Here is a 17838-nt window from a genome sequence, read left to right as displayed (position 1 = left end):
CCCCCCTTGATGCTATGGAAGGAAGTACACAGAGGTTACGAGAAGTACAAGTTCTTTTCTTGCTCCAACCACTTTTCTTCAAAAATTTATCATAGGAAATTCCGCATAAATAAATTCTCCACTACATTACATATATGTGTGTGTTGTACACATGTGCATATCTAAATATATATATGTCCATATAATTTAAAAATATATGTTCTTAAGAATGATAATAACATTTTGGTTATTTTTTTTTTAAAACTTCATCTGTTAGACCTCAAACTAGAACATTTACAGGTAAACTGGTGTGAAGCTTTGTATTTGTTTTAAAACACTCCAGTTAAGAAAACTGTTGAGGGCAAGGACAAGATAAAAAAAAGCTTGGAAAATGTTAAAACTTGCTGAAGCTGACAGAAGAGGAGGAATGAGATTCTCTCTACTTTTGGCGTGATTAAAAAATTTCTTTTAAAAGTGATTTTTGCCAGGTGTAATCCCAGTACTTGGGAGGCTGAGATGGGAGGATAGCTTGAGGCCAGGAGTTTGGGACCAGCCCAGGCAACATAGTGAGACTCTGTCCTGAATTTTTTTTTAATTTAGAGTTTTTTTTTTTCTAGTGCCCAGAAGAAAACAAATGAGTAGAACCTGAAGAAATGAGTGGACAATTAGTCTGAAAATAAGAGCCGTCTTCAATTTTTAAAAATTTATTGTAACTAACATTGATTATGAACACAATCCAGGTATTAGACGAGTGCAGTGGCCACAGTGAGGAAGGTCAGTCTTTGCCTGTAAATGTCTCACAACCAAGGGACACACTGTGCATACTGTCCTTTTCACCAGAGGTGTGAAGTCAAGGAAGGCTCTGTGGAAGATGTAATGTACACACTTGAGAGAGGCCTAAAAGGATGATGAGGAATGGGTAAAAGTCGTGGGAAGGAGGAAACACGTGTGATGTCACAACGAGGCTAGTTCATGTTTACACTCTTCGAAAGGCTTCCATGTGGCCAGTGAGGGAAACTGCAGGGAGACAGATGTGGATTAAATCCTGGGAATAGTCTTCCCTAGAAGGGCTGTTCAGAGGGACAACGAGCTGATGCTGGGGTTCTTGGGGCCCCTGCATCCCACATAGGTCCAGCTAAGAGGAAATGACCACGTCTTATGGATTTCATAGGAGGGCTTGAGACATTCACTAGGGGAAAGCAGTGGACATATGTGTGCTCTTCTTTCTGGGTATGGCCCTGCAGAGTCTGCTTTCTGCCAGACCCAGGGCTACAGCCAATCCCCTGCACTTCCTTGGTACTGATGGCTCCAGCCTGCCCAGCAGCACCAAGGGCTGCTCACAGGGGAACAGATACCCACAAAAAGAGACTCCCATTACCCAACAGCTCTCATCACCCTGATGGGCACATTTATGTGATCTCATTGGGAGTTTGTCATGAAGAGAGAGGGTCACACTTTATAAACAATGAAAGACACAAGAATACTGCAAAACAGACATTCAAGGAAACAACGGAATTGGAACCTCTTTTGAGTGGGGCTTCTGCCTCCCGCCAGATGCAGACTCTGGGCATATCATTGAACTGTCCAGGCTGCAGTTTCTTCATCTATAAAAAGTGGGTAGACGTCTACCCTCCTTTACAGGATAAGATATGTAAAATGTTATACGTCGATGTTACGTATAAACATGCAAATGTTATAAGGCTATGTATATGCAAAGAGTAATATTTAGCGGTTTCTAATCACCATGTATAATAAAATGATTAATTTGATAGGACAAATCTTCATTGACTTTAACTTTATGAAGATAATGACTATGTCCCCTTTATCATGAAGATAAAGACTGTGTTTCCCTTTTTACTCTTGAACCCCCTGTGTCAAGTTCAGTGCTTGGAACACAGTGGGTGCTCAATATATACTTGTTGGATAAATGGATGGAGCTGCTGCAGAGGGTTAGTTTCAGAGGCTTGAAGCCCAAGCCGTTTCCACCCCATGGCCTGGGTTGTTCAGCTGTTTTCTTCTATTCCTTCTTTCTCCTTGTCCCCCTCAGTGTCTATGTGCCCTTCACCATCATCACAGACAGCTGGATGTTCTCTAAAGGAGCCATCCCTGCACTGCGGGGCTGCAGGGGGGCAGCTGGGGGCTTTCCTGCAATGAAGACAGTAGCACAGGACCCACTTGCTGCAGCTGCAGGGGCCCTGGGCGGCCCAGGCATAGGCGCCCACAGGCACTGCAAGCAGTACCACACACAGGACCACTGTGACATGCAGGAGGCGCTCACGTGCCTCTAGCCCACCACCATCTCTGCCTGTTACAAAAACTACACACTGGCCCTGGTGTGGAGGCTGGTCCTCTAGGCTGAGGCAGGCTTTATATTTTGTGCCAGGAAGGAGGTTGTCCACAGCATAAGTATTGATTCCGGGGCCGATGTGAACCACCTCCTTCCTGAAGGCTTCATCCGATGCAATGTGGAGGGTGAACCACTCCTCCTCAGAGGTGTCAGCCACTGCAAGCCACTCCAGCAAAATCCCATGCACTGTCTGTTTGACAACCCGCAGGTCAATGTAGGCATTGCCCTCTGAGGGGATGGAAAGAGAATCAGGTGCACGTAGGGCCTGGGCAGGCTGGACGTGGAGAGAGATTACAAGGGTGCTCTTGCCAATGGAGTTGGAGGCCATGCAGGTGTAATTACCACTGTCTACCAGGTGGGCAGCAGGTATGGCCAGCTCCGACAGAGCAGTGTCTTCTCCAGTAGAAGAGGTCAACACTGGGTGGAAAGAAAAGGAAAACAGCTGTGCATTTATCTGATAGACTGCTGCAAAGTGTCTAGCAATGCTAGTTTTTGTTTTGTTTTGCTTTGGTTTTTGTTGTTATTGTTGTTGTTGTTAAAAGATGGTGGTAACCTCTTATGAACCTTGTACCTGGTGTCAGGTGTTTGCCTCCCAGCAATCCTGTAAGATAAGTAACTGATTTTTACACATAGGATGTTGAGGATTGGAACAATCCATCAACTTGCCCATAGTGAGAAGTGTTCAGAAGCAACAATTCGTCTGGGACCTGGCTCTTCAATCTATGAAGACCATACTCTTTCAACTTCACTAACTGCACCCACCAAACCACCTTTGCCTTCCTGAGCCATGGCTTTCAGGAGAGTTCTTGCAACTATGTGATTGTGTGATATTATGAGCTTCAAGAAGTACCTTCTTACCTTCCAAATGCACAGTTTCTCAGAACCTGGAGCCACATGCCTGGGCTCCTATCCCTAATGGAGCTCCTATCCTATGTGGTCCTGGGCAAGTTACTTAAATTTTCTTGACATCAGTTTTCTTGTCAATAAAATGGGATGATAAGCAATCAACTACCTCATTAGTTTGAAGGTAAGTGTTCAGTCTTAGCTTATATTTTTATGGAGAGATTATATATAACACGTTGCCAAAGAGTGATTATAGAATACCACAAAATACAACACCTGGATGCATTTCTTGGTTTTCAAAGAGGATACAACAATAAATCCCATATTTTTCTTTCATCGATATTGAATCTCAAACCAGTAAGGTATGATCAAAACAATATAAAAATGTGAAAATTCTAATTGGGTAGGTTTTTTTTTTTTTTTTTTTTGAGACGGAGTCTCGCTCTATCACCCAGGCTGGAGTGCAGTGGCCGGATCTCAGCTCACTGCAAGCTCTGCCTCCTGGGTTTACACCATTCTCCTGCCTCAGCCTCCCGAGTAGCTGGGACTACAGGCGCCCGCCACCTCGCCTGGCTAGTTTTTTTGTATTTTTTAGTAGAGACGGGGTTTCACCGTGTTAGCCAGGATGGTCTCGATCTCCTGACCTCATGATCCACCCGTCTCAGCCTCCCAAAGTGCTGGGATTACAGGCTTGAGCTACCGCGCCTGGCCAATTGGTAGTTTTTGAACCATCCAGAGGTTTGTCATAATGTAAAACAATGTCTGGGCAAACGACTATATTTCCCAAGTTTTACCCAGCTATTCCTAGTTGTCTTCTAGACAGAGAACAGAAGACAGGACACGAGGAATGTACAAAGATTTTTCTTTTCAGCTTTGGGATACCCCCAGGGAGGCCATCCCTGGCTTTGTGATGTGCCCAACCCTACAGAGTAGCATGAAAGGTAATCCCAGCTGAGGTATGAAAACAGAGCACAGGGTTCCAGGAAAGAAGAGGCAGGTTTGAATTCCAGCCCCGGGGCCCACAGAGGTCACTTCCTTTCCCTGGGTCCCAGTATTACAAATTCAAGCCAATAAGGTCTGAACAATTTTATGTCAATGTTATTTCAAACAAGCACCCCAGGTGATTCAGTTCAGGCAAGTTAAGGAAATAAGTAATAGATCATCTCTAGAATCAGTCCTAGTAAAAAATTCTAGAATTCTAAAATACATGGTCCAGTGTTTTGCATCTAGAAGATTCCCAAAGACTATATCTGCTCATGTAAAATTTTATAATATTTACATAAGATATTAAATTAGCCCTGAAATGTGTATTTACATATGTGTATGTGTTCTAGAGAGATCTGTATGCAAACATTTAAAATAATGCCAATAATGGAACACTACCTTGGAATCTTTTCTGTTCTAGTGAGCATAATTCAGGGCTATCCCAGTCTTACTTGCACCCATCCTTCGTGATTGACCCAGCTTTGAACCTCTCTAATGAGGATGGGATTGCTACAGACCTCTCCATTCCCTCCAGATACACTGAGAGGGTGCATGTGGCTTACCATCAAATTCTCTCCACATACTCAGGGGATAAGTCCATGCAATGGATGGTGAGGGGCTGGCCTGTGCCAAGCATCGCAGGGTTACATTCTGTCCCACCCGGATGGTGACATTGGCACTGGGGGTTGAGATCTGTGGCTTCATGCAAGTACTAAGCTCAGTTTCATGAAAAAGCTGCCCTGCCTTGGAGAGAGGGCCCCGGCATATCAGGTAGGAATTCACCAGGATGACTGGGAGGGTAATGGACTTGACAAACTGGACAAGCCCCCTTAGGCGACAGTCACATACCCAGGGGTTGTCATGCAGCGCCACCACCAGGCTGGAGGGAATCCCGGCCCCACAGTCAGGTTGCCGGCGTTTCAGGTAGGCTGGCCAATTCAGGAAGACACTTCTGGATACAACTGTAAGCCTATTGGAGGATAGGTCAAGGTAGGTCAGGCTGACCAAGAATTGAAGAGCCAGCTCAGGGAGTGCATCAATCTTATTGCGTTTGAGATCCAAGACCCTCAGGAGAGGGGTGGCACGGAACGCTGTCCATGGTACTGAGCGGAGCCTATTCCCTTCGAGTCTCAGCTCCCTCAGTTCTGGCAGATGCTCCAGGGCTCCCAGGTGGATCACACTAATATTGTTAAAGTTGAGCCAAAGGTATTCCAAGGTGCTCATGTTGATGAAAGACCCTTGGGGCATCTCAAATAAGGGTGAGTTTTCAATTCTCACTTGCTTGAACTCTTCAGAAAGGTTCCCAGGGATCTTTCCCAAGGAGACAGATATGCACTGCAGAGTCCTGTACAAGAAACCAGAACAACTTTAAGACAAACAACAAGGAACTGGAAAGTGGGGTCAGGCTGATCCTGGCATTAGACATGTGAATCAGAATAAAAATATTATTATTCATTGAAATAAAAGGGTTAGACTCATTTTGGTAAAAATGCACAGTTCAGCAAAGTTCAGTCCCAACTAGAATGAGTCTCATAGAGATTTGCTGATTTCCTGCCAGTTCTAAGCCTGCTTCCACTCCACATCATCCCCAAAGAAAACCCATTCCCCATAACCCTCTAACATCTGGCCAGCAGAGCGCACCTGCCAAAACTCTCCTCTGAACAAGTGCATCCTGGCAGACAGAAAGGCTGAGCTGCGTGTGTATCCAGAAAGACCAGAACTAACAGGAAGTGATGAAAAACCGAAGCCATATTTCTCTGTAAGAAAATACGTTGTGAGTTTTGAATAAGTATCGCCCCAGCTTCCGAGTGGCAAATCCTATTATTGGTAATCCATGGTGATGTAGGTCGCACAGCAGCAGGAAAGCTCCTGGGAGCTCTGAGGTCTGTTACAGTCCAGATCACAGGTTCAGTCAGAACACACGAAGGGGGATCAATGTCTCTTAACTAGCGTCAGGAAATTCAACATTTGTGTGATTCTTGAGTCTGAAAAGTAAACTCCAAGTCAGATGTCCAATTCCATACAGATTCTACATTTCTCAGTGTCTTAAAAAGAAGTCTGAGAAACAAGCAGGCAGTGCTATTCTGAGCACCACTGTTCAGGGGATTTGGCCAGAATCCATCTAATGCTTCATCATTTGCAGATGATTCCTGAAACCTAGAATTTCCAATCATTTTCTCAAAGTGAAAATAGGTAATGAGTAACAAAGTAATTCTGTGTTCATTTCCATCATTTGTTCTCTTCCCAACCCCACGGGTGGTGTAGTCATGCTTCTACTGCATCAAGACAGCTGCCTCTGCAGCTTGTATCACCAATTTCAAATACAAGATGGTATTTTCTGATTAAACCAAAAGATTATTTTCTTGGACTTCACAACCTTTCCTTAATACTGTGTATTTCTCTTGGTCAGAATGAACAACCTACATTTTAAAAAGAGATATATGCAATTTTACATGCTTGCTCTTTCACTCTTCATTTATTCCACAAATATTTATTGGTCATTTGCTTTAAGCTATACTCTTGCTCAATGAAAGGAACAGGGTCGAGGGCAAACCTATTATAGACCCTGTCCCAAGGAGTCTTATCTCTGGCTTGTGCTTCTGAGTCTTGAGATCTTTGGAATGTAAAGTAATTTCTGTGATTCTCCTCTGCATAGTGAGAATAGTAACAAATACCTCATTATATTTCCAGGAATTTATTTTTCATTATTTTTCAATTTTTATATTTTTTCAGAGACAGGGTCTCACTCTGTTGCCCAGGCTGTTCTCAAACTTCTCAGTCTCCCAAGTAACTGGGATTACAGGTGCAAGCCACTATATCCAGCCATATTTTTAGAAAATTTTGAGATTATGTTAAATACAACACCTAGCACACAGTTGGTGCCCATGAATCCTCCTCCCACTGACAAACACTTTAAGATCTGAAAAGTCTACATCCTTATTAACTAGGGCACTTCCAGTTGAATATTGAAATTCCATCAGTTCCTTTAAGACTCATGATATACATCGTACCCTACAAAAGGCCTCAGCAAAGAAAATCCGCTTAGCTAACCAGTGAGGGGGGAAATGGGTCACCAACTAAGCTGATTACACTCCAAGCTTTCCATCCAAGCCAGATATATTTGCAGGAGTTTCCAAAGAGTCTAACTCTAAAACCTGGCTGGATCACTGGAGTTTGTCTCAAGGTAAAAATCCAAAACAAAACAAGAGCTATCGGCACAAAGTTTGTCATACATATGACAACGTGCTGCCTAGATCCCCCTTCAAGGGATGAGTGGATGCTTAGCTGCAAGGAGTGCTTGCATGAGGTCATGTTCTTCCCAAGGCACATCCAGTGACTGAGGGTGGTGAAGGCCTGGTCAGTTTGCCCTGATGGGGGAAAACTCTGATGAGCAATTATCACTCCAAAGTACCCTACCAGATTTGCTAAGGCTTTGCCAGGCTTGTTTCATGGAAATATGTGATTTAATTCATGACTATTCCAAACCACTAGTGGATTCCTTTCTCTCCCCTTACCCCAAAGGATAAAGATCTTAAGAGTCCTCCATTCCCCACAGTTTCCTGTCTTTCCTTCTCACGCCAGCCTTTCCAAATGAATCCAGCTCCATCCGACTTCCCAGAAGTCTGCGGGAAGCTCGTGAAGCACACCCACTGGCATGCTATCTCTAGAATCATCTAGGCCACTTCTCTACTGCCCCCTACTCCTTTCCTGACCCCCTTATTCTCTGGTTTCCTTATTTGGCATATGAACACAGGGAGTGGCTCTCTTGGAAACGGAGGCAGGAGACCAGGACAGTTAAAGTTAGCGTGGGTCAAGTTATTTATGTTAAACAACCTGTGGTTAAGTGTAGTCTCTAAACTCAAGAGACCCTAACAAAAATGGCAAGAGGGTCTGGGAATATTATAACCCATCTTCCCTCTTGCAGGATGCTTTTCAGAACTAGGCTCTTAAAATTCTCCATAGAGACAGAGTCATGGGGGGGGAATTACTCTGTGCTTGTGAATTGCTTAGATATAAATGGCTTCAGGAAGGCAGCTCCCTGGCTTGTCTTAATAGAATCTTAATAGGAGAGTGTCCTGTCTATTCAATTGGAAAATGCCACTCACCTTCCCAATATTAGTAAAACACTGGGATACCTCAGACAGAGAACTGGGCATCCTATCAGGGAGCAGACATGCTGTACTCCCTTTCTCTAAAGCTAGGACTCTTTCCCACCCCCATCCTCTGCTGCTAGCATGTCTGAGATGCTGCCTCAGCTACCCACATTCTGAGGTATGCCTGTGGCAGACATACAAAAGATGACCTTTCAAAGCCTCCTTGAAATAGGTGGGCTACAAGACTCTTGATCTGGCTAATGAAATGTTACAGGAAATGAGGTTTGAAAAGCCCTAACCCAATCTTCCAATTTATCTTTTTCCTTATTGCGGCAATCACTGACATTCCAAATGGTAGAGCCTTCCCAGCCATGTACTTGAGTAAATAAGTGAAGCAGAGCCCTCCCTCCTTCTGCATTTCCCAAACTTAAGTAGAGTCTGTGGAACAGGAATACATTTTTCTGTGTTAAGCCGGGGACATTTGGGAATGGTTGCCTAAGCATAAATCTAACCTATCTTAACTACAATGCCCTTGTGAATAAATATGCTCAGGTACTTGTATGTTGATTTTTGTCCTTGTTAGATTATATGATAATCAAGACAAAAATTTCCAGCTCTTGTCCTCTAGACAAACTGCTCACTGAATCCCTTGATTGATAGGCTAGGTTTGATAGCCCACATTCACTTTCCAGAGCACAATTTCTGTATTTGCCTTTTTGTGCCCAGCAACTACAATGGGCAAGTGACCTTGGACATATTCTCTGCTTAATCATGAAGACTATAACCATGTTGCAGTCATAAAAAGAAATCATGAGGATGCTATGATTCCAACCAGCCTCCAAACCAGGCTTCCAAGGCCAGCTATGCTGCAGCCTCACCATGGCCCAAATTGGTCTTCAGCATTGGAAGGCCAGAAATTCTTTTGCCAGGATACTCAGAGGGCATTCAGTTTTCAAGGACTAACTCATACTCATCAGACTCACATACTAAAAGACTAAGGTAAGCCAGACATCATTTTATTTTTTACAATAAGAATGTGTTTCTTCCCATGACTTGAATATTCATGGGCATAATCCAGGATGATTCTTCTCTACAAGAGCAAGCCAGGGATGACAGGATACACAAAGGAAGGTTGACAGATGAGTATTGGGAGGCTTATCATCTTGGAGGCTGTATTAGTCCATTTTCATGCTGCTGGTAAAGACATACCCAAGAATGGGTAATTTATAAAGAAAAAGAGGTTTAGGGGACTCACAGTTCCACATGGCTGGAGAGACCTCACAATCATGGCAGAAGGCAAGGAGGAGCAAAGGCATGTCTTACATGGTGTCAGGCAAAAGGACTTGTGCAGAGGTACTTCCATTTATAAAACCATCAAATCGCATGAGACTTATTCATTACCATGAGAACAGTATGGGGGAAACTGCCCCCATGATTCAATGATCTCCACCTGGCCCCACCCTTGATTGGTGGGGATTATTACAATTCAAGGTGAGATTTGGGTGGGGACACAGTCAAACCATATCAGAGGCCTTTCCATACAGACCATGAAAATAGGTCCCAATAAACCATTGGATTGTTGGCAAGATTGAACTCTCTCTCTCTCTCTCTCTCTCTCTCTCTGTTAACATCAGATAAATACTACAGATTTCTTGCTTTTAAGTTCCTGATTTTTCTTCAAACAAGACTCAGTAAAACTGGCTACATGTTACTTGTCTTTAGGTCAATAACTGTCCCATCATGATTGTTCACACAATCATTTAAAGGCAACGCCCTGATCACTTCAACAGACAACTGCTTTCATCTACTGTGTTTACATTTGTCCTAATTTTGGGGGTGTCTATCACTCTCATTTATCAAACAGTCAGAACTGAGTCTTGGGTCTCCAAAAACTCACCAGAAATGCCTTTCTAAATCTTCATAAGGGGTAAACAAACTACAGTCTCAGGGTCAAATCCAGCCTGTCAACCGTTTTTGTAAAAAGTGTCTTATTGGAAGACATCCATAACTACTAATTTACATATTGTCTATGGCTGCTTTTGCATCCCATCAGCAGAGTTAAGTAGTAGCAACAGAGCCTAAAATATTTACTATTTGCCTTTCTTTACAGGAAAAAAGTTTGCTGGCTCCCAATGTATACAGTGTCTTTGTCATCTTTCAACAAAACCGCCTCTCTTACCAATGTCTATGGCCCACAAGTTATAGTCAGGTGCACCCTCCAGGTGGTAGCAGAAGATATCCAAGAATGGAAATTCCATGCTCATGTGCATAGGTGCTCTCATGGTTCTGATCCCAGGTTTCGGCGATTTTTAAAAAGTTAATTTCTGTAGTGAACCTGCTGTGGACCACACTGCAGGGACTGATACTGAATAAAGACCCTCAGCCTGATGAGAAGGTTGTCAGAGAACTGGATTCTGAAAGAGAATTCATCACTTCCTTGTATAAATCATTCAACTCTTTGGTCCTCGTCTGTAAAATCAAACAGCCCTGCCTCCATAGTGGGTTGTCATGAGTATCACATGTGAGAAAACTGAGTGAAATATGTGGTAAGGTCTTTTGTAAATGTGAGGGGGAGTACAGTAATTTTAGGAAGCACTGCATCACACTGGCTTATATCTAATAAATCACGTGACATAATACTTGCAAATACTTGGAGTTTCTTGCATAATATTAGCAAAACACTTTTCTTTGATCACTTGCTGTCCCAAAATTTCTTCAGCTGCTACCCAAAGGACTTGGCACAGGTACCCTGGATGCTCCTCATGCCAGAGATCAGCTCTATAAACAAGAAACAAATTGAGCCTTCTGCTGGGAACATTCACTTTCCCCAGTGCACAGAGATAACATCTCAGTGGTTTCCTAGCTCTAAGAAAAAGCAAACAGGAATTTTCCTTTGAAACAACTTGAGCAACCAGGAAGGCTCTGAGACACTCTCAAGAACCCAGGTAGGTTTTGGTAAGAATCACAAAGGCTGCTGCATGGGGGCAGAAGTGAATGTGCCAGACAGCATAGAGTGTAATGAGATCTCTTGGATCCCTCCAGCCTGACATTCTGAAAGCAAATGAGCAATGTTCTCTTGGGCATTGTCTCAAACTCTAGCATTTATCGAAAAATCAAATGATTGTCTCTAGGCAGAATAGCACTCTGAGAATAAATATTAGAATTCAGTGAGGGCACAGTGGGTTATGAGTGTGGTGTGTGTGTTAGTGAGGATGGGTAACTACCAGTATGGCTAACGCATAGAGAGATGGTGTGTGTGAGTGCCTATGAATTAGCATTAATGTAATCAAGGTGCAGTATATGAGAATGGTAAGGACTTTTAACCGTGGATCCCAACTGCGTGGTCCAAATCTCAGAGTTAGCTAAATTTGCCTAGCTGTGTAATCCTGGTCAATGAAGATTAAATCACTGTTTAGCACATATTCCGTGCTCTACCATCACCTCCAGGGGAGAAGTGTCCTTACTTGCCCCGTTAAACTTGGGTTTGGCCATGAGACTTGCTTTGGCAGATAGAATATGGACAGAAGTGGCAGTATACCAATTCTGAACTAAGAACTTAACAGGCATTGCATGAAAAATCATTCCTCTATTATCATTCAACTGCACCATGAGAGAAACCTGCCCCAGGTACCCACTGCTACTCTCCAGCCCAGGCTCCAAATGAAACACACAGAGCAGAGCCATCCTAATCAACCCACAGGCCTGTGAGTGTGAAAATAAGTGTTCACTGCTATATATCACTAAGATTTTGCTTTCATTTGTTATACAGCAAAAGCTCACTGAAACAGGCAAGTTTCTTAAACCCCCACCCCAAGGAAATGGAGAGAATAGTGGTGCCTGCTGCAAATGATTGTTACAAGAATTTAGCACTTAGAACACTTTCTAGCCTGTAGTAAGTGCTTAACAAGTGTTAGTGGTTGTTGCAGTAGCTGCTGCTGCTGTTGTTGTGTGTAAATATCTGTGTAAGCAGGTACCCGAGCAGGTAAGAGTGGGTGATCATGTACTCAGGTGTCAGAGTTAAAGAAGGAGAGTGGGCGGGCAGGTGTGTGAATTGTGGAGGCACGTCCCTCAGCAGAAGTACTCATTGATCCTCCTGCCCCCTTTGACTCCAAAGGCCTGAAAGTCCACACTGGAACGAGCTGACAGAAGCCTGTCGGCCTCGCTGACACTGTGCCGGGACAGCTCCTCCAAGCCATCCTCGCTGTGGCCTAGTCTCTCTAGGTTGATGTAGGTAACTGTGGCCTCAGTGGAGTCCCTGTTGAAGCACTTTCGGCAGCGCCTCTGAAGAGCACCGCAGCAGACAAGCAGCGTGAGAGGCAGGGCAATGACGACAGCCACACTGATCACCACCACATTGATGAGCTGCTGAGTGTTCTCAGCATCCACCACTTCGTTGGTGGAGAAGATAACACACTGCTCCTTCCGGGGCACCAGGCCCTGCACGCAGACACACGCCACGTACTTGGTCTTGGGCAACAGCCCAGTGATAGTCACTCTGGTCTTCCCAGGCTGTACAATCATCCGCCGCATGCTGTGCTGTCCAAAGACCGCATAGAGGACATTGAAGGCAGTTGTGTTCTTAGCCTTGGGTGCCTTCCACACCAAGGACACGCTGTGGTAAGTGTCTCCCACCACCTTCACAGACCTCACCATTCGTGCCTCTGAGGGTCCCGCCCGCCCATCAGAGAGCTCTCCCAGGGCATCCATCTGGAAGTGCTGGAGGGTCAGCTCCTCCTTTGAGCTGGGCACAGAGGGTCCAGTGGCCAGGACAGCGGGTTTGGGAATCTGGGGGACATGCCTGGCCACCAGCTTGTTGTTGTAAGCAGCGACTTCCCCTCCACCGCCTGTCCTTGCCCATAGTGCCCCTGGGCTCCCGCTGTGCTCTGTGGAAGTCTGCGGCTCAGTGACAATCAGGGAGATAACAGTCTCAGAGGCTCCCAGGAAGTTCTTGGCTTGGCAGATGTAGTCTCCAGAGTCAAGGTGGGACACTGCAGGCAGGCCCAGCAGAGTCCAGCTCGTGCCGTCACTGGAGACTTCCTCATGCACTAGGAGGAAAACAGGCATGTGAGGGAGAACAAATGGGCCCATCTGCCCCAAGCTGCCTTTCAGGGCCAAGTTCACAGCCCCAGCTGGTGCACACTCAGGTGTCATCCTGAGAAAACACTGGTAGTCATTCAACTTTTCTTAGACTAGTCAAGGGGATCAGTATTACTTTGGGCTCATAGGTGGGGAGCCTCTGGAGCCCCAGGCTGAGGCAGAGCCTAAGAATGATGCCTTCTAAGTCTGACAAGCTCACACTATGGGTTTTTTTGTTGTTGTTAGCTTGTTTCAGATAGGGTCTTGCTCTGTCATCCAGGCTGGAGTGCAACGGTGTGACCATGGCTCACTCCAGCCTGGAACTCCCAGGCTCAAGTGATCCTCCCACCTCAGCCTCCTGAGTAGCTGGGACCACAGGCACATGCCACCATGCCCAGCAGTTTTTTGTTTGTTTGTTTGCTTTTTGTGACAAGGTCTCACTATGGTGCCCATGCTGGTAACTCCTAGACTCCAGCGATCCTCCTGTCTCATCCTCCCAAACTGCGAGGACTGGGTGTGAGCCACCATGCCTAGCCAATCCACTGTGTTCTTAAGGGCCCTGGAATTTTGCAAAGGTGACCAGCTAGATTGTGCTGGAACTGCAGCTCCTCCATATATGAGCTGTGTAATGTAGCATTTAGCCTCTCAGAGCCTCAGTTTACTTATATGCAAAATAAGAAGGAAAACTAGGTTGCTCTCTGAAATTCAATGTCATTATGTACATAATACACTTAGCACTGTGCTAGAACCACACGAAGAGCTCGATAGATAGTAGCTCACATCATTAATTACTCCAGGTAATTCTGGCTTAATATTTACAACTGGTAAACTTATTATAAAATTAATACACTAAAAGAGGATCTTCCACCAAAAAGTCAGCTTTTTGTTCTCTCAGTGTGGGCCCCCAGTCTCTATAGAGTGGCTGATGGGATATGATAGGACAGGTCAAGAGCCATTGTCATTGTTGAATCTGTTGTCACAGTGACTTGCCTCTGGGAAGCCCCCCATCAAACTCAACTCAGACAGATGGAAGCGAGCTTTGCTTAGACAACTTCCCTCTGGCCCTGCCAAATCCCCATTTGGGGCACTGCTTTGCTCTCCCCAGTCTGGGGTCTCAGTGCAGCATCCCTGTAGCTCATATACCTGTACCATTAAGGGGCCTGCCATTGGCCCTCCTCCAGCTCATTTCGGGCCCAGGGACTCCAGTAGCTCCACAGCGTAGCAATGCTGTGCCACCCAAAGGGGACCTGATGTTGGCCACTCCTGGATGGAGCTCTGGGCCCTGGCACTTCCTCAGTTCAAGCTGGCTGAAGGCCACTCCGGCCAGGCTGCGTGGGCTGGCACATCTCAGTTCGGTCTCAATGAAGGCCAAGTTTGGGGCCCAGCCATCCAAAAGATGAACCAGGTCATAGAGTTGGCAGTCACATGCCCAGGGGTTGTCCTGTAGCCCTGCAGGGGTGAAAAAGAAGACAAGATATTCGGATAGATATTCAAGGTCCTCAAGCCCAGCACCATTTCCCCTCTGGGAGGACAGGCAGGTCCTCATTCAGAGTCAGCAGAACTGGCCTCCGGGCCCAGTTCCTTGCCTTGCTAGTAATATGACCTGAAATTTGATTTTTTGTGTTAAATAATAGCATTACTTTCTTTTCAGCCTTGCTTTAAACATAATAAAAAATAAATCTTTGTGGTTTTTTTTTTTTTTTTGAGACAGAGTCTTGCTCTGTCGCCCAGTCTGGAATGCAATGGCCGGATCTCAGCTCACTGCAAGCTCCGCCTCCCAGGTTTACACCATTCTCCTGCCTCAGTCTCCCGTGTAGCTGGGACTACAGGCGCCCGCCACCTCGCCCAGCTAGTTTTTTGTATTTTTTGGTAGAGACGGGGTTTCACCGTGTTAGCCAGGATGGTCTCAATCTCCTGACCTCGTGATCCGCCCGTCTCGGCCTCCCAAAGTGCTGGGATTACAGGCTTGAGCCACCGCGCCCGGCCAAAAATAAATCATTTTAAGTACTGGGTAGATATACAGCATCCTGACAGAACTGGCAGTTACTGTTGCCATTCTCGGACTTATCCTTTCAGGCCACTGGCCAGGTAGTATTTCCACAATAATCGCAATATGACAAAATCAATTTCTAGAAATGCATCACTGACCCCTGATCCTTAATGCCAGTTCTCCCAGTATAAATGGTATTTTCAGCATCATCCCAGCAATGAAGGCGGCTGCTCTGAGCCACAGACCCTTTGACGTGGCTCAAATGGGCGTAAACAGCAGGGTGAAAGGGCCAGAAAATCAAATCCTGGGATATATCCCCTACTGTCTTTACTCTAAAATTGAACATTCTTATAGAGCCGAAAGCAGGTCATTGTACCCACTCTGTCAAAGAACATTATAGAGATAGAGGGGTACCATGTGCATATAAATGAGGTACCATATGTCCTCAATTCTAAGGCACAATTCCTTCTTACAGGGTTACATTACTGAAATGCAAGATAAATGCACTTGATACGATCTCCTTTTAGTCCCCAAAGACTTAATGAATTTAATAGTATATCTAACAATCAATGATGTCTTATATATTCACATAGATATATTTAATACATGCGTCAAAGTGTTGGGGTGGGTGCATTCAGATCTGACCAGATATTCATGTCTCTCAGGTCTCTTTGAGCACAACCCACGGGTGCCAGTTCCTTTTCCTACCTCCCCCTTACCCCGTCTCGCCAGAGGTTGCTGCCTTGCGTCATTGGTTAAATGCACTTAATGATACATCTGCAACCCAAGATTCATCAGTGCCTGGCTCCAGTGGTGTGCTACCTGCCTTTCATTTTATTACAATAGGGCCAGAAAGAATGAATGTAAAAGGCAAAATTAAACAACAGTGAAGCTTTCACTTGCCAGACTGGCAAAAGTTAAACATTTTGGCCATTTTAATTGTTAGTTCCATGAGTATATATGTTTTCATCTCTTTTGTTCTCTGCTGTATTCCCAGCACCTAGAATTGGAAGGCATTCAAAAATATGGAGTCTCACTCATTGCCCAGGCTGGAGTGTAGTGGAGTAATCTCCGCTCACTGCAACCTCCGCCTTCCAGGTTCAAGCAATTATTCTGCCTTAGCTTCCCAAGTAACTGGGATTACAGGTGCCCACCACCACATCTGGCTAATTTTTGTATTTTTAGTAGAGACAGAGTTTCACCATATTGGCCAGGCTGGTCTCAAACTCCTGACCTCAAGTGATCCACCCACCTTGGCCTCCCAAAGTGCTGAGATTACAGATGTAAGCCATCAAACCCGGCCCAGATGTGTTTTTAAATGTCTAATATGCACACTCTGTGACCTAATAATTCCACTTCTCAGTTCCTATTCTAGAGAAACATTGATGTGCACAAGAACGTATTGCCAAGAATGTTCTCTGTTGCATCATAGGTGTTAACAACATAATGGACACAATTTAAAAGTCCACTAAAGGGGGAATGGCTAAATAAACTATAGTATAAATATGTTTATAACATAGTGCAGATATGGTGTACTATAGAATGTTGTGCAGTAGTTTTAAAAATGAATTTGATCCATTTGTAGAAATTTAGAAAGATCTACAAGATATAGTGTTGGGTCAAAAAGTTAGTGTTGGTTAGTATGTATGACAAAATTTTATGTAAAACCCACACATAACTTTTCTTAATCCATGTATGTATGTGTATATATATGTACATACATATGCATATGAAATGTATCTGAACAGATAGGGAGCTTGCATATAAATATGATAATAGTAACTACTTTTGGGAACGGGTTGGAATAGGGAGAGAGGACAGAAGGGTCTTTAACCTCTTCTGAATATTTTAAACGTTTGTATTTATTCATGTATGAGTTGTATAATTCAGATCAATTTTCCAGAATGAATTATGCCCCTTCTGTCATTCTCAGGACCAGGCAGGTGCCTTGGGCAGGAAAGGAGATCTAGCTCACATGGTAAGCTGTTGGTTTGTTAGGAACAGGAAGGAACCGAAGAAATAGCAGGTCCAGCTGGTGTAGTGTACTAACCCATCCAGCTCTGAGTTGGGAAATTGAGTCTCAGGGGCCTTCTCCTGGTTGTGTGACCTGGAAAGACCTCTCTTATGACTGGGATGTGAACTGCCACAGTCTGGCTTGTGGATTGAGCTCCTAAACCCGCCGCTCTTGTGGATCTCACTGTCTTTGCTTAAACCTGGAAGGCAGGTATGATTTCAATTTTCTAAATAAAGAATCGAAACTCAGAGAAGCATGGTAACTTGCCTAAGACCCCAGGTGAAGGATGCCACCTCTTACCTAGGACCAGCCTGGGGTGGTGGCTGTGAGGGAAGATACCGGTCTTCAGGTGAGCCCAGGACATGATCAGCTCCTGCGGGAGCCTCATCAGCTGGTTGCTGGAGAGATCCAGGAAGGTGAGGTTCTCCAGGAAGCGCGCGGCCTCAGGGGGCACAGCCGAAAGGCGGTTGGCCTGCAGGTCCAGCAGCCGCAGCTGGGGGGCGTCCCTGAG

General features: G+C 44.9%; 2 protein-coding genes across 3 annotated transcripts in view; both read right to left on the bottom strand.

Moving 5' to 3' along the window:
• Positions 1-650: 650 nt before the first annotated feature.
• On the bottom strand, positions 651-5967 carry LRIT2 (leucine-rich repeat, immunoglobulin-like and transmembrane domains 2). 2 transcript variants are annotated; one of them, XM_011985839.1, is made up of 4 exons: positions 5795-5967; positions 4717-5498; positions 2898-2927; positions 651-2743 (listed from the first exon to the last, which is right to left on the bottom strand). In XM_011985839.1, the coding sequence occupies exons 1-4, from the start codon at positions 5902-5904 to the stop codon at positions 1983-1985; spliced, it is 1683 nt and encodes a 560-aa protein (XP_011841229.1). In that variant the 5' UTR covers positions 5905-5967; the 3' UTR covers positions 651-1982. The 2 variants fall into 2 exon arrangements, with proteins under 2 accessions (XP_011841229.1, XP_011841236.1); XM_011985846.1 differs by lacking the exon at positions 2898-2927.
• Positions 5968-11819: 5852 nt separating this feature from the next.
• LRIT1 (leucine-rich repeat, immunoglobulin-like and transmembrane domains 1) overlaps positions 11820-17838 on the bottom strand; it is a 10373-nt gene continuing 4354 nt past the window's right edge. The window contains exons 2-4 of the mRNA XM_011985904.1: positions 17628-17833; positions 14467-14772; positions 11820-13292 (exon numbers count right to left, since the gene is read on the bottom strand). Coding sequence (XP_011841294.1) covers positions 12316-13292; positions 14467-14772; positions 17628-17833 — 1489 coding nt within the window. The 3' untranslated portion in view covers positions 11820-12315. The remainder of the gene's footprint in view (positions 13293-14466; positions 14773-17627; positions 17834-17838) is intronic.

Source organism: Mandrillus leucophaeus, unplaced genomic scaffold (genome assembly GCF_000951045.1).
Source record: "Mandrillus leucophaeus isolate KB7577 unplaced genomic scaffold, Mleu.le_1.0 Scaffold1075, whole genome shotgun sequence".
Classification (NCBI taxonomy): domain Eukaryota; kingdom Metazoa; phylum Chordata; class Mammalia; order Primates; family Cercopithecidae; genus Mandrillus; species Mandrillus leucophaeus.
Note: the sequence above shows the minus strand (reverse complement) of the source record. Positions and strands in the feature narration are given on the sequence as shown.